General features: G+C 30.6%; 2 protein-coding genes across 2 annotated transcripts; one reads left to right on the top strand and one right to left on the bottom strand.

The window, feature by feature from the left end:
• The first annotated feature begins 7,325 nt into the window (after positions 1 to 7,325).
• On the top strand, positions 7,326 to 10,641 carry LOC100804390 (auxin-induced protein 5NG4-like). Its single transcript, NM_001252898.2, is given in 7 exon segments — positions 7,326 to 7,637; positions 7,752 to 7,814; positions 7,923 to 8,039; positions 8,510 to 8,756; positions 8,903 to 9,064; positions 9,500 to 9,651; positions 10,210 to 10,641. Coding segments are annotated over 7 exon segments (1,230 nt in total). The 5' UTR covers positions 7,326 to 7,428; the 3' UTR covers positions 10,490 to 10,641.
• Positions 10,642 to 12,609: 1,968 nt separating this feature from the next.
• Positions 12,610 to 19,462, bottom strand: LOC100815235 (65-kDa microtubule-associated protein 5). The gene is made up of 11 exons (XM_003541522.5): positions 19,149 to 19,462; positions 18,551 to 18,754; positions 17,776 to 18,018; positions 17,463 to 17,678; positions 15,922 to 16,077; positions 15,675 to 15,834; positions 15,304 to 15,455; positions 14,385 to 14,472; positions 13,915 to 13,988; positions 13,762 to 13,836; positions 12,610 to 13,137 (listed from the first exon to the last, which is right to left on the bottom strand). Exons 1-11 carry the CDS (start codon positions 19,215 to 19,217, stop codon positions 12,871 to 12,873), a joined length of 1,704 nt encoding a protein of 567 aa, XP_003541570.1. The 5' UTR covers positions 19,218 to 19,462; the 3' UTR covers positions 12,610 to 12,870.
• Positions 19,463 to 21,870: the final 2,408 nt, after the last annotated feature.

Raw genomic sequence — 21,870 nt, 5'->3', positions numbered from 1 at the left:
TTCAATTTCAAACTAACTTGGATATGATGGATGCAGAGGTTGTGTATGTGGTTTAGAATTATGACTCGTCTCTTTCACCTCTTGTCATGTTAACAACTTATTGATTATCATCCTGGCAAGCAAAGCAAATGAATTGCTCTTAATGGATGACGGAAGATACACAAACCTTCAACCTTGAGTAATAAATTATTGCCAAGGCTAAACAAGCGTGAAGGGTTTTGCGTTGATCCGTTAAGATCAGCTAATGGAGATCAGAGGGTAAAATAAGGTATTATTCAATGATGGCACGTTCGAATTATGTTATGTTTCCAATTTAACTAATTAAGCTCAATTAAAACAAATTAATAGCTAATAATGCGCTACTAGTAAGATGTTTAGTAAACAATATGATTGGGTGTCACATGTAAAGCTTAAGGACGACCCAAGCTGACCAAGTTTTTTTTTTTTTTTTGGGGGGTAGAGAACCCATTTGAAGTCTATTAATTACATTATTCAAGTTTGCACCACGTGGTGCACCTTACCCCTAAACAAAAAAATTTCTTATACATGCTCACATTCCCATGCTAGAGTTTCAAATTATTCAATTGTTAAAAGGATCACTGTCTATTAAGATTTGTTTATGGTTTCACTTAAATGCTATTATTATCATTCATCCGAATCCGAATATAGCACTCTAATATTGTTAGGTGCATACTAACTTCTTTTTTTTATGTGACATGTATTCTCATTAGAGTCAATTATATTTGAGGTGGTAGAGTCAATTATATTTGAGGTGGTAGGACTAATATGGGTGGTAAAATTCATTTTTTAGTACTCATGAACACAATTATATATTGAGATATCTAATTAAATTAGAATAATTCAACATCAGTTTATTCATATGTTCAGTATTTTTTTTTCAATCAATATTAATTTTATTAAAAATATTATATATTAAAAAAATTCAAATTCATACATTTTTTGTTCTTTTTCCCTTTACCTTTTCTAATTCTTAAGCCAACTTTATATCTCGTGATGACATGCTTGGTGGTGACTTGGTGTGCTCACCTTTTTCATATATTATTAGTTTAATTATTCATATATTAACTTGAATATTAAAGCGTCTTTAAAGGTATTCATATAACATCTCTTAAGTGCTCAAGATCAACACCTTGCTCTCCACCAACATCAATATGAGAATCTAGCAGGTCAATCATTAGAAACTTGACTAGATCACTTTGCAAAACAAGATTTTGGAAAGAAAAAAAAAACAGTAGTATATATCTTTGAATTAGATTTGTGTCTCCATTTTTGTTTTATTGAAGTCGAAATTTCGATGTGGCAAAGTAGGCGATACAATACTCCATATAATTTGTTGTTTTTCTTTTTTCTGCTCTTGCGTTAGTTCTAGCTTATATATTAATTGTATGGCACCAAAGTGTTTTTTTTTTTATATTTATTTCACGGGTATCTTCTATCAAAAGGAATCTTGTTCAAGATTGGGTGGGATACAAAAAATTTGAACTCTTCTCTCAACCAAAATTTAATTAATAATGTATCACGTTCTTAGGAACTAACCCATTTCACTGGACCCAATATCCAACCTAAGTGTGTTTTATTGTCCATTCATTCAGAGTAATCGATAGCCTCTCCTGATTCCCCCTAAGCATGCATATGCGTCCTCTCGCATGCATACTAATGTAGTCATGTTCAATGGAACGTAGGGCCTTTGAAAATAATAAGTGTCCTCTTTTCTTCTTTATATATTATGTTGTTCTTGATCCTCTTTTCTTCTTTATATATTATGTTGTTCTTGATCCTCTTTTCTTCTTTATATATTATGTTGTTCTTGATCCTTTTCCTTTATCTTCACTACATATGCATGCTTGCGTTTTCGGCTAAAAATCTCTTATTCAGCTCACTTATATTTATTGTCACCAGAAAAGGTTAGTAACACTTTTTTCAATAATATTTTTCGTAATATACAATTTCTATTATTACTTAAAAATTATTAATTTTCACGAAATCATGTAAATATATAGGAAGTGAGTGACACAATTTTATTAATCTTAATAAATATCAATTAATTACAAAAAGTATATAAGTACTATTTTATCCTACTACTTTATAAAACAAAGTATTAAATAAAAAAGTAAATATATTTAATGTCTTGAAAATATAAAATGCATTCAAAACTTGAGATACAAAAGAAGTATAGGATGATTAGTAGGAGGGTTTAATTATAATATAAACTTATGATTATTAAAAAAAATGGTGATATTTTTCATAATGCTGAAATCGATAATGTAGACAAGAAAAGATGTAAAGGGTGCCAACAGTATTGAATTGTCATAGGTTATGTCCTAGACGTGGAGATATGAATCTTTGACCGCATCTTTTGAATTTCTTGAAACGTATAGAGTGAGTCTCATTAATGGAAAAAACTTTTTTGTGTCAAGAAAAATGGCTTTTTGAGAAAATGATGAACTAGTACAAAAGCTAAATGGCCACCAAACACCCAATTGCACACTATAATGATATCTTCCCTCATAAAATTAAATTGCTTAAAGGAAAGTTGGAATTATATACGTGGGGGGAATGTGGAGTATAAAGGAGCTTTATTTTGTTTGGAGCCAAGGAAGGCAACAAATTACTGGTCATGCATGGATAATTGATCGGTTAGGTATATAAATGCAAGACTATTGAAAAGCACAATTCCCTTCAAGTGAATATGTATACATCAGTAAAATATAGAAAGAAGGAGACCAGACAGAAAAATGTATTTTACCTTGTTTTAATTTTCTTATCAGCGACAAAGTTCCCATTAATTGTTAGTGCATTTACCTTTCCATGCACGAGCTCGATAGGTAATTTATGCTATACCACTATCATCATCTCATGACAAGGATGGTTTATATAGGAAAAATATTTTTTTACACCCAAAAGCTATTTGAAACCTAGAGAGAGAATGAAAAAAAGATTTTTTTTTGTATAAGTATGATACATGTGATAAAAATAAAAAGATAAAAAAAACAAAAGTTATTAATGAGATATTTAAAGTAAATGGATGTTAAAATATGATTATTCGTTTATATATAATTTTACTGCTTTAGTGTCTTAGTCATATATCTGTATAATATTTTAGTTTAATTGTAAATTTTATTATTTAATTTTTATCATTTTGTAAAATTTATAACTCAAATTTTTAATTTATACGTAAATAAAACATGAGAAATAAAACTTACCAAATGTATTTTATCTTATTTTTCTTTTTGTCATATCATTTTTTTTTCTTTTATTTTTATCTCAGTCCAACCTATTGTGGGTAGATTATCATCGCACTCCTATTTATGTGGGCATTTTTACATGAGATTATCCACGTTTTACTCGTTTGGGAAATGTGTGGTCATTTCACTGCTACCCACTTCTTCCTGACTCTCAATGACCTATAACATTATTTTACATCATTTTTTCTAGCTTAGACCACAGCACTTATAAACTTACTTTTAGTTTTTTAAAAAGCAAATTAAATTCAAAATACGTTTAAGACAATTTTTTTAAGTTGAAACCTAGACAAAATAGTATTTAATAATAAATTGTAAAGGACTAAAAGGTATCTTTTTCAAAAAAAAAAAAAATTTTTAAAGTTCCTTCAAAAACAACCTTTTTTATGGTAAGATGCTGAAATTTTATTATGAGAAATAAGAGATGCATCATGATTGATGATTTGGTCCAATAGCTTGCTATAGCAACTCGATGATAAGATGCTGAAAGTTCCTTCAAACACAACCTAAATTAAATCAAGATATAAGATTTTTTAGGTGATCTGATTAAAAAATAATAAAAGGAGAGAAAGATGACGGATTAATCCTTTTTCATAATAAATTAAAACTAATAAATTAATCGATAAAAAAAATTAAATTAAACTTCTTTCACCTATAGCTTGCGATAATTATTACTTGATCATTCTAAGACATTAAATGGATTTCGTTTAGGGAATCTTGATTTTTTTTACAAAGGAATCTTGAAACTTTTTAATATTTTTTTATAGAAAGTATTTATTCTATTAAAATATATGCGATAATTTATCTATATATATATATATAATAATAATAATAATAATAATAAATTTGTGATTCTGTTTATACAGTTTGCTAGGATTTTTTTTACTGATCTTGTAAATCTTTTAAACATGTTTTCTTATGTCTAGCATGGTTTTGTGTATTGCTAACAAGTACTTTAAGAATATTAATTATTTATGTATCTAAAAATAGAATACTAATTATTTGATTAATAAATATAAAGTTATTATTAAAAATTACAGTAAAATTATATTAGAAGTTATATTAAAGTTGTATCGGAAACATATTCTTATAAAGAAAAATATTTTTAAATTCTTAGCTAATGCTCTAAAAAATATTTATTAACATTTTCTGTAATATTTTTAATAATCATATAAAACCAAAAGTTAAATGAGGCAGCAAAGCATCTACATTTGCTTGCTTGATTTCTCAACAGCTTATGGTGGAAAAAAAATATCAAATGTCATGCGTGAATTAAAGTTTCACGTTGATCAGTTTGGAATTCTTTTTCTGATTTTGCATGTTGGTACAAGTTATACACTTGCTGGATAAAAGTTTAAAGCTTTTCATGTCCAAGTTGTAGCATTTTTGGGTATTTTTATTTGCTTTTGTTTTGTATGACAATAGTGTAGCTAGGAATATGTGTTGCATCTATGTAGGGACAAAGGAAGCAATGAGATTATTTGAATTTCCACCGGCCTGATCCGAGCCAAACATTGGTTTAGTTCAGTTTGATTATGTGTGACACTGAATTAATTAAATTAATATATAGCATAAGCAATTGGATAACTAAACCGACTTAACTATGAATCTTGTTTTCGGTCTAATCTGTTAAATGTGTCCGACAAACTCAAGTTTAATTAATAACATTGGATGCAACAAAAAATCAAAACAGTTATTTTTAAAATTTAAAAACAAATATTCAACGTATCTTTTAAATATTATATATTATTTATGAAAATGACTGTATATTTGCAAAATTGCATCCTAATAAGCATCACAGTATTTTGACCAAACAAGTACTCCTTCAGCCTTTCAATTGTACAGAGAGCCTAGATTAGCCACTCAAAATAATTCGCCATTAATTATCCCAACACCATAGCACATCCAGATGCAACCTTTGGGATTGTCTTCTCAAGTCATGATGATTCGAGAACCATCATGTATTGTAATTTTTACTTGTGTGGTTTAAATTAATTTATTTTTTTTGGCATACAACAAAAATGTTATTTTGAATTCTCAAATGTGGCATTCTTAACTTTAATATTATTCTATCTAAATATAGGTTGTCTTTTTTTTTTTTTTTTTTTTGTCGACTTGTAGTCTATATAGTAAGTGGTAATTTTCAAAGCAACACACCCAATTATACTTACTTTATCTTTTTAAAAATAATATACTTAGTTTATCTAATAAGCATTTCTTTTGAATCAAACACATAATTTGTTAAAATTAAGAAATACGCCATACAACATAGGTTTCCAAAAATTACCAAAAGCTGAATTTAATTTCAACAATCTAATAATGACAACTTCTTCCATTGGCAGTGAAAGAAAAAAGAGAAAACTTCTCCACATTGAATTTAATTTAATAATGTTTCTAATTATTTTTTACAAAAATTTACTAGTATTATATGTTATTTTGGTAAACAGATCTACAATAAATAAAAAAATTGGTTCAAAACGGGTTTAAAACAAGTTCTGCAATCAACCGAAACAAAACCGATTTAAATTTGTTTTACAAAAAAATCATACCATTTTATTAATTAATAAAGTGAATTGGTTTAAATACCAAATCATAAAAATTGTTCATGATTTTTTTTCTAATTAGTTTCTCAACTGCTCTTGAGAATTTATTTTTAAACACCAACTATATTTTGAGACAGAGGCGAGGGTTGGAGACATCGAAGTCTCCAATTGTGGAAAATGTTTTAAAGACCGTTAAATTTGTCATATATTATATAAAAGACCAATCAACAATACGTGCCATGTTCTAGTAAGAGAATGTCTCATTTTTTAAAATTTAAACATACGAAAAAATAGAAACATTTTGTCATATGATTTTCAAGTATCAGTCATCATTAACAATTTATTTCCTTATGTGAATACAATGTCCTCTTTTTTGTAGTTTGTTATATGTAATCATGAAGTTCTTAATAATAAAGATCAATATAATAATAATAATGATATGTAATATATATTAATATACAAGCTAAATTTTAAGAAATCACAAAAAACTAAAAGTTTCAAACTTATGGTATAAAAAGTAAACATGTTTTATGATTCCTTCTAGCCTGCGTGAGTGCAATAGGTCCTACACCATGCGAATGCTCCCTGGATCGTAGATTCATATTGATCGTGCGATAGTATGAATTGAAGATTCTCTAAGATTGACCTTATCGGATTACAATTTATCCTTTTTATAAAATCAAATTGAAAATCAAGTGATTTCCCGAACCCAATTTGAAGCACAAAAAGTGCTCCGTAAAGAAGGTTTCTAACAAGTCAATTAGTAAACACATCTTTAGTTTTCAGATGTTCTCGGATCAAAAAAATAAAACATAAAAAAAAAAAACAATTATTCCCCTTCTGTTTTATGTCTTCTTTTTTTCCCAACACACAATTTTGATGTCAAAGCATGGAACCAAGAAAACAGCAAAAGTAGCAAAACCTAGGGGTGTTAAAAGATGTTAAACTAAACTAAATTGTCTAAGAACTGAACTAAATAATCTAGCAAAATTACTCATTGGAATTTATATATTTAATGTTACAATTTTATTAGTTATATAATCTTCTTAATATTTTATAAAAGTCATGCCAATCATTGATTAGCCTATTTATTATTAGGGCAACCCTGCTAGAATAGTGGGATATCAATTGCGAACCAAAGAAGTGGGATCTCATTTTAAAATATAGATAGTATAATTAGGCAGCAAAAAAATTGAAAAATAAAGAACGATAATGTTAACTTTCTAATAAGATGTTATTATACTCAAAGCCTACTTTATACTAATCATCACTTTTCATTCCATTATCACATTGCTTGATCATTTTTGTTTCGATATGTGTCTACCTAGTCATTAATATATGCATTGTCGAGCTGCCCCCCATTTCAATATCCCAAGCCCCACTAGCTAGAAAGAGAGAAATTAAGATATAGACATATTGCAATGAACATTTACGTGTACATGCATATGACGAAACCATTTGATTCTTGGTTGGTATAAATAGCATGAGCTTGCCCATGATATTTCTTAGGAAGAAACACAACTAGCCTTCTTCAAGTGTTCTTCCTCTTTAATTTCTCTATAGAATACTTACCCTTTTCTCAAGACTAACCTCTCGATCCTTCTCAAAAGAAGAAAATTAAAATGGCAACTGAAAAGCTTAGAGGTTGTGCAAAGTTTTTTGCAAGCTCTAAACCCTACTTGGCCATGATCTCTTTACAATTTGGCTATGCTGGCATGAACATTATCACTAAGGTTTCCCTCAACCAAGGCATGAGCCACTATGTCCTTGTGGTTTATCGCCACGCTTTTGCCACCGCTGTCATCGCTCCTTTTGCCTTTATTTTTGAAAGGTTCATAGAATAAACATAAACCTTAGTGTCATCATCTTGTCATTTTACTCTCTCTTTTTTTTGTTACTATAAAGCTTTGCAAATTAATGCTTACTCATTGTTTCAATTTTCCAGGAAAGGTCAACCGAAGATAACATTCCCAGTTTTCATGCAAATTTTTATCCTAGCTCTTCTTGGGTTAGTCTCCAAGCTTAATGCACTAACAAGTCTATATAGTATGGTGAATATATGAAAGTATGAAAGTGCATATATTAATATGATTGTTTGTGTTGGATTATAAAACAGGCCTGTGATTGATCAAAATTTCTACTATGCTGGGTTGAAGCTCACATCCCCAACCTTCTCCTGTGCAATGAGCAACATGCTTCCAGCCATGACTTTTGTGATGGCAGTGTTTTGCCGGTAAATTAATTAAACCCTGAGTTTTTTTTAAGGGTCGATCTCTAATGGGAAAATAGCACATAACTAAAAAGAGTAAATGTGTTTTTTTATCTTTCAAAACATTTCAAAATTTCAGTTTTCGTCCGTATAAAAATTTAATATATTTTTAATCTTTATATTAATTTTAACAAAACAAGTTTTTAGTTTCTGATGAGGAATTAAAATCACATCACTTTGATAATAATTAATTATTGGGACTAAGATCATAGTAAGTTTATATATGAACTAAAATCAATTTTTGAAATATTTTAAGGAGTTCAAATTTATTTTGCCCTAACTAAAAATAATATTCTCTTTCTTAATTGTTAATATATTTTTAGGGGAGACGCTATTTTTGAAATAAAAAGAGGAAGGGGACATATGGTTTTAAGTTTCACTTTCTTATATGCAAGAACTAAGAAGTGCTATTATTTTTTATTATTATTGAAAAGGATGGAGAAGATAGACATAAAGAAGGTGAGATGCATAGCAAAGATAGTGGGAACATTAGTCACAGTGGCAGGGGCAATGTTGATGACCTTATACAGAGGTCCTATAGTGGAGATGGTGTGGGCCAAACATCCACACAATAAAACCAATGCAACAACCACCACAGGATCATTGGACAAAGATTGGTTCTTAGGATGCACCTTTCTTATCATTGCCACCCTTGCTTGGGCTTCCCTATTTGTTTTACAAGTAAGTGAGACATCAAAAAGAAAAAGAAAAAAAAATGTGCTAACTTTTATGGAGTCCCTCTCTCTCGCTTTTTATGCTAGCTAGTGTGTCTTTTTGTTGATGTCACACAAATAATTGACATTTATTTATTTTTTGCTATTGGGCAGGCCAAAGCTATACAGACGTACAAGAATCATCAGCTAAGCTTAACTTCACTTGTGTGCTTTATAGGCACTCTTCAAGCTATTGCTGTTACTTTTGTAGTTGAACACAATCCTTCTGTATGGAGAATTGGCTGGGATGTGAGCTTACTTGCTGCTGCATATGCTGTAAGAATACAAGAACTTTACCTTCCATTAATTAATTTTAGGTTTAAATTACACATTTAGTCTTATACTTATATATTTTGTTTTAGTTTCTATACCTAAAAATTATTTGTTTGTCTTTTTGTATATATCTTTTAACTTGTTTTAGTCTTGACAATTTTAGATGTCAGAATTAAAATAGATTAAAAAAATATATGTATGAGACAAAAATGAGTAATTTCTACTTATAGGATAAAAATATAAAAAAAATTGTATTAAATATAAAGACTAAATAAATAATTAAATCTTTTATTAAATTTCTTAAGTATTAAATAAATAATTAAACCTTTTTATCTGTAAGTGCTTTTGTCAGATTTTTTCTTTTCCAATTTATAACATGCGATTTGTATTTCTCTTTTTTTTCTTATTCTTTTCTCTCTTTTTTGTATACTTTAATAGGGGATTGTGACATCAAGCATATCATACTATGTACAAGGACTGGTAATTAAGATGAAAGGACCTGTCTTTGCAACTGCCTTTAGCCCTTTAATGATGATCATTGTTGCCATCATGGGCTCCTTCATCCTTGCAGAACAAATTTATCTTGGAGGGTAAATTTCTTTTGGCCCTTCTCCTTGCAATTATATATGGTTCAGAAAATCAATTTTACCATCATCGAAATTAAAGTATGTGGTAGCAGGACTTCATATATATGTGATATATATCGATCATGCTTTTAATTAGACTGACTTGTAGCATGATTGAGAAACTGTTTTGGAAAATAAATAGCTTTTTCTCTCTATAAAACTATCTTATAGAATTTGGAAATAAATTATTATTTTACTAAAATAATATAAATCAAACACACTAGAAGTATTCTTTGCTTAAATAAATAACACCTAGCTATCATCAGTGGCATATTAGCAAGAAAATATTTCATCACACATTCACACACATTCCAATTCCATTTTTAATACAAGTTAACCCATGTCTGCGATGTATATTAAGAGTATTTCTTATAATACAAGTTAATAAATTTTAGTCAATAATAAAAAAAATTATTAAAGAGTGTATTGATAGTATTTCTTCTTTTTTTCATTGTATGGGAATCAAAATGGTCTATCAGTTCCAAACTAACAAAAGACTTTGTTTCTCCCTTGTGGTTGCAGTGTGATTGGTGCCATCTTAATTGTTATAGGTTTATACTCAGTTCTGTGGGGAAAACACAAAGAACAAATAGAGAGCAAAGTGGCAGATGAAATTCCCTTGCCTGTAAAGGATTCTCAAATTGCTGTAATTGCAGGGCCAATAATTGATGCCACTGATAATTTTACTGAAGAAAAATATGGTCAGAAAGGAGAAGCCAACAACAACAAGCTCTCTTCACTCATAATAACCATTCCTATTCCAGAGCCTCCCACTAAAGCTAACCAAGAGAGAAAAGCTTAAGCAATTTGGAATGTGAATAGGAATTAATGTTTTTTAAATTTATGTTTTTTGCCCTTTTTAGCAATTTCTCCTTTCTCCTTTTTCTTTTTTGATGACATAAAAAGGGTCTTGTTTGTTGCATTTAAGCAATATATGATGTATAATTTTGAAAAGTATTCCAACTTGCTAGTCAAATTAGAAAAGACAATCATAAAGCTTTTATTATTATTATTAAGACAATCATAAAGCTTCTCTTTATCCTCAGGCCTCTCTATTATAGATTTCATTGACTCTTGTTTTTTTTTCTTTCTTTTTTTATAGAAATATTATTGCTTAATTTAAATTTTACTGAGGCTGATAATTGTTGAAGTTTTATTGTATTAATTAATCAAATTGTTTTACATTGTCGCAAACCAAGTATATGTATGTAACAAAGAAAAAAACTATATGTATACTTTCATTACGGTAAATTTTCATTTTCATCTCTAAACTTGAAATCTCATTTTCATCTTTAAACTTGAATGTGTTGATTAATTTAGTCTTAAAATTTCTAGGGTGTTAATCCTTAAGATTTTGGTATGCTTACTATTTCTTAAAATATACGGCATGTCATGTTAATTTTTATATCTTATTATAAATTATCTAATTAGTTGATCCAAGTAGAATTCAACTTAGATTTCTAAAAATACTAAGATCTTCAATTCGAACTTTGTAGATAAAAAGAATTGATTGGGAAGAGAGTCTCTACCGGAGGTGGTCGAACAGATACTCCAACAAAGTTTCATCATCAACAAAGTTTGTAACAAAAAACGGTCCTATTTAAGGGATATGCGTGTAAGAGGAAACTTTCTTGTTGCAAACCATTTACATGTAAAGGAAGAACCTTCAGAACAAAACATCTGGGATTAAGGTTATGTTTGGTTTTTCATTTGCGATGCTTCAAACTCAGTTTGAAGGGTAAATTAAGTTGTGACATAGTTGATTACCCTTCAAAGTATATTTGCACATTAAAATTTTGTCTAAAAACTTAGCTTTGAAAAAAAAAATGGTTGTTTTTACAAAGTCAATTTGTAAATTTAACTTTTACTCAAAGTTTGTAAACTTTAATCAAAACATGCACAACTGTTTTTGGATCGGCTGTGCATAGGGGTGAGAATAGGTCAGGCCAGCTTATAGGGGCCTACGATCTGGCCTATATAAAGTCTGGCCTGAACTGACTTATTTAATTAAAATGTTAGACTCAGGCTTTTTTAAAAGTCTATTAAGGCTTAGACTTATTAAAAAGCCTTATAAACCCTTGAAGCTCATCCTCTTCATCATAAATGATCCGCTTGCCCCGAAATGACCTGGTCCAATAGGGAAATCCCAATTCATTGGGCTTTTCAATACAATAAAATAGAAAGCCCCAAGGGCTCCATAGTCTAGGAGCCCAAACGATGTGATTGAAAAAATCCTCCTATATTCCTATAATCAATGACTTTAATTATAATTTAGGTGTGAGTCATGTGCCCTTTTATATTCTTCATTATTTTGATTGACTTTTCTTTTTCTTTAACTTTCCTATTAAATTCCTACTCCATAAAATATTAAATATTTATTGTGAAGAAGGCTTTTAAAAAGACTATCAGACCAGACCAGACTTTTAAAAAGGTGAGGCCGAGCCAAAATAAAAGCCTTTGATAGACTATAGGCCAGGCTCAGGCCTCAAAGATTTATCGTGGGCTAGGCTCAGGCCTTTTAAAGTCTGGCCGAACCTGGCCTATTTCCACACCTAGCTGTGCAATAATGGAGGTGTAACATCCTCAAGCAATTAATGGTTAGGTAAAATATTCCTTTGAAATATTGGTTGTAATGTTTGTTTGAAATCGCAGATCACTTTTACGGTGCCATGTGACTTGTCAAAACTTATGTCGCACAAGGAAGCACTAGATCAGATGAGGTAAACAGAGCAGGTAGCTGAGAATTGTAGGAACAATAGATAATATAGCTCCTCTAAAATGAAAATAACACACTTTAAACAATTAAGTGCAATAATAACTTATAAATTAGAACATTAACTCTAAATTGTCATATATGTATCTAATTTTATCAAACTTCTCAACTATTAATTTTCTGATAAATTAATTATAAGTACCCTTTATTCTCTAAAGTACACCTCATTTTTGAAGAATCAAATCAGACAACTTACACACATGAAAGAACAAGAATGACTTCTTTTTATATTTGTAATCTATTTAGCCCGTGACTTGTACAATCTTCTATATCAAGCCTAGAATGGGTCATTCATTTGTCATTTACCAAATTTACAATGCATAACGTTTCAGAAGGAAACATAATAGAGCTTGTAGAATAAGCGCATTTTCAAAGCTGACTGATTCACGAGTCAAATTAGAGGGCAGCCCTTAATTCCCCCTAGAAACAGAGTCATCTTTTGGAAGAGCAACATAGTTCACTGGAATTATGCTGTTCACTCTGCCACTTTCTCTACGGTCCTTTCCTCCTGAGTTTCCATGGCGGCCAGAAGGCGTCGAAAGCATTCGACGCCCAGTTGGTGTCCCAAGTATGGTGTTAGCATGAGTGCTCTGACCCAGAGGCTTTTTTGTTGCAGACCTTGAACCAAAAAGTGCCTCTTGCTCTACAGCGTGTTGTTCTTGTAGCCTCTTCTGCTCCTGTTAGGCAAACCAGAATAAGCGGTTGTGTAACAAAAAGTTCAAAGTTGATGAAAACGAAAACTAGTCATTCAAATTGAAGTCCGACACATAAAATAATTGAAGACTTGGTCAAAAAGTGTCCTACACTACATCAGAATTTGATTCGGTACCATGCACAAATAAAAAAGGAAAAACTTCTCACAAGGCGAAGCAGAAATATGCAGCAAACTTTCAAGAACAAAAAGAAGCTTCATTATTCTGCATTTTTCATTTTATTCATTTTAATGATTAATCATAGATAATGAATGCTTACCAAAGTTTTCCCCCTATATAAAAATTGAAGAGGAGCATGACCATAACAAGAAATGGAGGAATAATTTATTCGGCGATATTATTAACCATATGTATTTCTACAATACATAAATGAACTTTGAAGAGAATTCACGTAATGATAGGCAATCTTTAAATACGATTTACAGTAAGCAAGTAACAAGATCAGCAGGAACACATGTCCTTACCAGGACATCCAAATTAATTTTCATTTTGAACAACTATAAAATAATAGTTCTTTTTCTTCCAATGATATAGAAGATGAAGGTTTAAGGGTAGAAAGAGCAGAAAGGTTATAACAGCAAGTGATACCCGATATTTGCGCTTCTCTTCTTCTCTCAGTTGCCGTTGTACAATATATTCATCCAAGTTATGTAACAATGGAACCTGAAAAATAATTAAATTGGAAGTTGGAACTTGACTAATATTTCCATATATCAAAATATATAAAATATAGATAAATACCTTTTCATATAAGAAAGGTATTCCTTTTTCCATTTCCCATGCTTTTACTTTTGCAGTCAAATTCTCAACAATAGCTGCTCAAAATTCTCGAAAGATAGTTAGTGTTAAGCCAATAAGGAAATTGGTAGGAAGAATATTACAAGCTACAACCTAGATCTCCTTAGTGTCTATATTTTATATATAAACTTTTCTCTGAACCTTATTGCCAATCCTTTATTGATGATGTCCAAACTGTTGGAAACAAGATTAATTACCTAATCACACTAACCAGATAGCTTGTATAGTAATTAAGACTAGGATTTTATCACCATTACATCATAATGGTTTTCATATTCAAGTATAAGCAGCTACTAATTTCCAAAGTTTTCCCACACGAAGGCATAATTATCTATCACCAGAATCCAAATTCTAGATCTTTGTGAACTCGTATAAATGCAATAATAATAATAAATAAATAAATGACAACTTACATGGTAACTTGCTGACAAGAATCCGTGCTTTCTCAGCACGTTTCAAATTTTTGTGTGCTCCTCTTACTGCACTATATCGGTTTTCATCCTGAAACGAGGATATGAAAAAGGTAAATGATATATAAGAATATTTACAACATAACTTGGTAGAGAATGATGCATAATAGATAAGGAAAATGTATATTTTAGGGACAATTGTCTTTCCCAAATTTTTAGGGATTTTATCTTATAGGAAATTATTTATTTCTTTTATTTAATTAGGATTAGAGTCTAGTATTAGTATAAATGGAACTGCTATAAATTTTAGGGAACTTATATGGTGCTATACCATCCACATGCTTATTATTAAATGTAAATTGTCAATTTTTAACTCTCCTAATAGCTTTAGTTGTACTCTCGTATTATTAACTCTCATCAATGATTTTAGTGCTCCTACTCCACATAAGAACTTTTGGATTTGAAGCATGGATAATGCTAAAGCCCGTCCTACCCTATCTTAAAATTCAACTATTATTTAGAAAAGTGGGGGAGGCAACTTGCAAGCATCAAACCAGAGAAGACCAAAGTGAGGACTCATGAACAATTGCAAATAATTAAAAAAAAAAATCCAAGAAACTCAATCAAATCAGCGTGTAACCATCAAAATCTAGTTACTTATGGGCATAAGACAGACATTAGATTGATATTTTACCTTTTTTTAAGTAAAATTAGTGAAAGATACACTCACCAACTCTGACTCGGCCTAATCAATTGGCATGTAGTTTGGCAACACTAAGCTATAGATATAATATAAATTAAAAACATATATGGAAGTATTTGAATATATTAAATAGCATCTATCGTTCTCTGCAGTAATAAATTCGACCCATTAAGTTATGGCTTATTTATGAATCATAAAATTTGAAAAGAAGTTATCTACCCTTTCATATTCATCTAACCACTTTTCCTCCTCAGCTGCAAATTTCCATTTCTCTACCCTATCTAAGATATCTCTTCTGCTTAGAGCTTGCTCTTTGGCTTGTCTTATTTGATCATCCATGCTTTGAAGCAAATCAGACAGATCAATATTACCTGCAAAGCCATAAAAGCCAGTATTGAAGGAAAAATAAAAGCTAAGAACAGACATTATGGACACACATATAACAATAATTCTTGAAAGTATTTAAGATGGAAAGATTAAAAAATAAAGATAAATGTCTGTAAGCATCCACAAAAATTTTGAAAAAGGAAAGAAAAAAGTTTAATAATACTATAATCTATATCAAAGATATCAAAAGATAGTTTTGGTACCAGATTCGATGAGGCTGGTCAAAATCTGTCTGGCAGCTTCACTATCAACATCCATGTGAACTCCTCTGTAAATTTCTTCAAGCTCATTCTGCCTCTTAAACACTAAATCCTTCATCTTACTGGCTTTCACAACATTTAGTCGCTGGACTTCAACTTCAACCTGCAAAATTATAAATAATCAAACAACTGAAACTCAAATCTTGAAGTGAATAACTGCATGTTAAGTTAAAGTCAACAAAAGTTTCACCTGCTCAATGACTTCTGCAGAAAGGCAACATTCTGTAGACACTTCATCAACTGATGCTGAAATTAATCTAGTAACATGGCTAAAGGCCTGCTGATCTTCAATTGGTGTCTCCATAAGTTCCCATAGCTCTACCAGCAATTTAGCAAGCTCTTGTATCTACAGGAAAGTAAAATAAAATGAATGAATCATCAAAAACCTGTTGGAAATAAAGTGATCAACCAATAACAAAAATCAGGCACAAGATTCAATTTTATGTTTATGTGGATTCAAACTGAAATACCCTTTCAACCACATAATTGCATCCTCAAGCCATAGGAAAAGAAGCAAACATAATCCCTTATTATACAAAATGAGTCAAGTTAATTGTAAAGAAAAGAAAAAGTTATGAATTATAGGTCTATATCTTTTTGTAAACAAATTTCATTTTCATTTTATAAACATAAAGATATACTATGTGATAGTGATACAATTTATTCTAAATTCCATTTGCATCCAAAGCAAAGAAACATATAAGAAACTAAAAATTATTATGCAATCTGCAAGAGAATTCTACAGACAAAAAACTACAGCAGTTCAATGTCAACCCCCTTAATTTTTGGCCAAAATCAGTTTAAGATTCTTAAAAATGTTGCATAGGTTCTTGTCTTTCTTATTGTCAGTTAGAAAAGAAGTTCTAGCAAGTAGCGAGAACAACAACATTTCTTGCCATGAATATAATGCCGGATACTAGCATATGATATATGTACACTAATATTGTAAATAAAATCATTTACACATTGACAGTAGTGAATTTATCCCTGGCATTAGATACATTTTTATCTGAGAAAAAGCACAACCACCAGGAATGGATTTCTTGACACTGGACCAATGCAGTATGTTTAATTTAAAGCATGTGCAACTTCAAATAAAACTTGTGTATTAAGATTCAAAATTAGATGTATGGTTTTACATACCAAAACATCTGACAACCTAAAGAAAACAAAGACTAAAATCATCCCCAATTTAACTAGCCAAGATTGACAATTGGTAGTGGTTCTAGCCCAGGCTGGCTTAAAACACACTTATAGAAGACTAATATAAACTAGCCTGTGTCTATAAAAATTCATAATTTCCTCTCAATTCAAAGTTAACTTGCGTATCACTCATCACGTTGAACAGTATAAAAGAAGAATTTGAGCTTCAATTGCTAGAACATAAGAAATTATAATTCAGAACACAGTTAACTACTCATAATTAAAAGGTAAGTGCTGTAAAGTTATGTTCAATCAATTAGATAGTCCCAGCAAAACATTGACACACAACTTTCAGGCAGCAACGGGCAAAATATTTCATATGAGAAATATTTCAATAACAATTGGAAACTAAGCCAGTAACTACTGATACAACTTCTATAGTGATCATTTGCTGTAAGTCAAACAAGATGAAATTCGACACCAACATCACTAGCAAGTTGCAACAGTAAGGCACATACATACACATGCAGAGATGCAGATATAAGTACAAGTCATTTGCACCAGTTCATCTAGATCAGAACAACTCACCTTTTGTAGCCTTTTTTGCTTCTCCCTCTTTAATGAATGAATAACCCCAGTTAATCTGGCAAGAGTGTCATTGCTGATGCTCTGTAGCGTACCTTTCGATGAATCTCCCAAGCTTGGGTGAATTTCATTTAGTGTCTCCCTAAAATCCATTGACATTACTACTGTAAGCTCACTAATAGTACTAATATGACTCTTCACTTTCTGCTGGCGCAAGATCTGGTTGGAGAGAAAAAGGAAGCAATGTTGAGCATATAGGAAGTAAAATATCAGGAACTATCAATGCTATATGACTATATTTTGAATTTATTAGAACCTTTTCATTCTGAAGCTCCTGGAGATGCGACTTGAGTTCTCGCAATTTCTTTGTTGTCAGGTCACTTTGATTATCTGAATCTGTGACACTATTGTATTGTCCACAACCTGCTATTTCAGCACATATCTGAGAAATTTGAGACTTTATCTTCGAAAATTCCTTGATTCTGTCATCCTTCTTTGACCTCAAGTCCTCTATGACAGGTCTAATGGTAGCTATTTGCTGCTTCAGAGTTCCTTTCCCCTATCAAACACAGAACCCGATTAGTTGAATAGATATTTTGCCGATTCAATTAGCATGATCACTAGAGGGAAAAACACAAGATCTTGGAAACATCGATCAGGAATTGTAATAAATAATTAAAAAATGACAAGGAAATAATCAATTATAGAATCTTATAGTGACTGCAGTAAACACAGTTTTGAAAATTGCACTAAACACCATGTCAGTAAAATATAACACATTTGGGGAATTCACTTTCATAAATTACTATACAGGCAGGCATATCAATGCCTGCCTGTATATCAATGCCTCCTGTATAGCCATTGTTAAGAGTTAAGATCACAAAGTCTTTCTATCTCAACAACATGGGAAATTCAAGTAGTTGATGATTCAGTATCTTCCAAAATTACATTTTCATTTAGAATTTACATAAAAGACAACTGAAGACAACCTCTCACTCTAGCACCTTCATGTTCCCATTCCCAACCATGTGTAACCGAACTGATATAAAATACAGCAACACAAAATGAACTGGTAACCAAACCAAACCTACCCGTGGAAGTATGGTACATTCTCCAAGGGAAGAAACAATATTGGCTACTTCCGCTTCAGCTTCAGCCAACCACTGATACAGGTCAGCCTTGTGCTTCCTCGTCTCCTCGACTCTCCGGTGATAAATGTCCAGGCACTCTTGCTCCAGTTGAAGAAGCGTGTTGTCTCTATCGTTGTCACTCTCCCCAATCTCATCCCATATCATCTATCAGAAGTCAAAACAATTCAAATCATTAATTCACACACTAAAGGTCACATCTTACACTTAAGACTACCGTTAAACAATCTAACACATCTAAAGCAAGATTCCTCATTTTCACTTTTAATTACAAAATTGTCACCTTATTTTCAATCTCTGTTTTATTTCCAAGATTTGTACAGAAAACAGAGAGAAAAAAGAAAAACACTTTTTCCAGTACAAATATTTGAAATCAGAATCAGATTGAAAACAAGACACCAAATTTACAATTAAAAGTAAAAATAAAAAACCAAAACTTGACTATCCAACAAAATTACAACAAAAACAAAATGAGACATTTTTTTAATAATTAGAAGGAAAAAAAACATATAAATTGAAAGCAACAACTTGAGTGAAGAACCTGCAATTCGCGGAGGAGAGAGGCGCAGGTTGTGCGAGAGGGAGAGAACGAAGGAGGCGTGGCCGCCATTTTCGCGAAGAAGTAGAAAAGAAGGAAGAGTGAAAACTGAAAAACCCTAAGTGAGTATGAGAGAGAGTGAGAGAAGAGTAACTACGAAGTGCGATGAAGAGAAATGAGAAGAATTGGGGAAACGGCGAGCGTTACGAATAGGAGCGTTGAAGAAAATCATTGGGTGTGATGCGACGGAGGATTAGGGAAAAGATCCCATGATTTGAGTGTTTTGACAGAACAGGTTCCTCTGGCTTTGTTTTCGGGTTTTGGCGCCAAACTCACGTGTCCTACTTCGAATTTTTGTAGTCAGACTCATTAAATTTGTTGACTAGTGATTAATTAAATTGTTGACTAATAATTAATTTTTTTAATTAATATTAAATACCAGTATTCAATCATAAATTCCTAATCATCCGTCTTTTCTTTTATTTTCCTTTTAATTTTTAAAATAGTGATAAATTTTGCTTAGTTATATTTTGCACTGAAAATATCAAAATCCTATTTTCATCTCTTATTTTGATACTATCTTATTTTTGACTGAATTGAAACTATTTTATATTTTTTTAACAATAATCTTATTGAGATTTAAACTTATAATCTCGTACATTCTGTCTCAAATCTGGCACCAATAACATTTGAAATAGGGTAATCCAAACTTTTTACAAAATGAGCTGTTATGTATAGAGAAGATAATAATAATGATTACATGAAATTATTTTGATTGTTGTTGTGTAATTAAATATACATTAATTAGCTAAATAGATTAATTTTGATTGGACAAAATATTTATTAAAAAAACTCATTCTGTGAATTACGTTGAATTAAGTGTAAATTTTCTTTATTTATTTTCATTAAAAAAAAAAATCATCCCCGTGTTTATATTTCAAATATAAGTTGTATTTTAACAAATTTACATACATATCAATTTATGAAAGGAAACTAAATTTAATTCACATAAAAGAAATTTTTGAATAACTTAATCAAGTGAAAATATAATAAATAAAAAATAATTATATTTAAGTGGAATTTTTTTCTTTTGATGCATAAAAGTAATTATATCTCTCTTTAAAATTTAATTCTCTTAGCGTGTAAATATGAAAATTATTATTGCAATATATTTATGTAATGAAGAGTTTAATTTTTTACTAATGATGTTCTTGAAAAGATAAGTTAAATGTTGAACAAGTGTTCTCAATAACTTAAGATATTAAGTTTCAAAATTTTCCACTAACAAATTTTTAACACTTTTTTAAATGATAGGTTCAAAATACAGAAGAACATAAATGAGATAAAGAAAGAGAAAAATGCAAACTCGATTTATATTGGTTCGGCCACTTCTCGTGTTTACGTCCAGTCCTCAAGTAATCCACTTGAGATTTTCTCACTCTCTTTGTAAAAAATCATTTTATATTACAAATGAAGATTTTGGATAAACTCTTCAATAAATTTGCAAGTGTTTGTCCAAGAGTTATTGAGAGAGCATTTAACAATGAAGTTCTTTTGGAATATTTTTCTCCTACTTTTTGAAGTCAAACACATATATAAAGGTCCTTCGTGCATTTTCAATCTTTTTAACAATTATTTTTCAAACTTGTCTTCTGATAATTGATTACACTGCCTGGTAATTGATTACCAGAGCCTTGCATGTCTTGGAAACACTTTCTTTTTGAGGCAAGGCTTGATCTTGAGTTAATATTGAAACAAGGCTTTGTTTGTTAAAACAATCTTGTATTAATCTTGAAGCAACGCTTATCTTTTGAAACAACCTTGTTTGATTCTTCTTTGACATTACCAAAATCATGCATACATACATTCAGATTCTCCCCCTTTTTGATGATGACAATCATTATCAAGTAATTTTTTTTTGACATCATCAAAACCTACATGATTTACATTAAAACCATCTGAAATAAAATTATATTTAATTATATAAGTTTCTATATATTTATCTATATAAAAAATAAAAATAAAAATAAATCTCATAATTTAAACGTTAATTTTTTAAAAAAAATCAGTCTAAGTAAAATTCCAACTTAATTATATATTTGATCTTTTAATTATAATTTAAATTTTAATTTGATTCCTTAATTATTAAAATATTTAATTAAGTGTATTTCTTTTTCTCTCGTCACTTCCTCTTTCCTTAGTCGTTCCGACCTTCACAATGGCACCCTCTCCAAGTCCTCCTCGCCCTCCCGAATGTTATCCTTAACAAGAACTTCAAGTGGGTCGTCGATTCATTTTCCTCCATCGCGAGTTAGATCCGAGTTAGATCTAAATGTTTGGGAGTCAAATCTACTTGTTGATGACGAAACCCATGACAGTGGTACTAGTTCATCCTTCCCTCATATCTAGTTGTAGTTCTTCAAGATCTCTACTTGGTTTGGCTCCCGTGATGGTGGCGATTGGTTCTATGTGGGTTTGGAGTAGAGGAACATGGTCGATGAGTTTGTTTCTAGGTTGATTCACTACTCGTGCCAGTCCCGTTGGAGTCCCATTGTTGTTGTTGGTGGTGGTGGCACGCTTGGTGCATTGGTGAGGGTACAATTCAATTCGGGCGTATTATATGCTCTTTTTAGACTTTTTAAATATGGATCAAATTATGTAATTTAATTAAGGATTAATGTCACTTTTTATTTGTTAAATTTTATATTTGTTTCGTTTTAGTATA

This window comes from Glycine max, chromosome 13, assembly GCF_000004515.6.
Source record: "Glycine max cultivar Williams 82 chromosome 13, Glycine_max_v4.0, whole genome shotgun sequence".
Classification (NCBI taxonomy): Eukaryota; Viridiplantae; Streptophyta; class Magnoliopsida; order Fabales; family Fabaceae; genus Glycine; species Glycine max.
This window is presented reverse-complemented; position numbering and strand designations above follow the sequence as displayed.

Excerpts from the sequence above, each read along its gene's own strand:
- LOC100815235 (XM_003541522.5), bottom strand. The coding sequence starts at position 19,217 with ATGGCGGCCACGCCTCCTTCGTTCTCTCCCTCTCGCACAACCTGCGCC. Across the intron at positions 17,679-17,775 it reads AGGAGCTTCAGAATGAAAAG|ATCTTGCGCCAGCAGAAAGT; the intron begins GTTCTAATAAAT and ends CTCTCCAACCAG. Across the intron at positions 13,989-14,384 it reads TCTTGTCAGCAAGTTACCAT|CTATTGTTGAGAATTTGACT; the intron begins GTAAGTTGTCAT and ends AATTTTGAGCAG.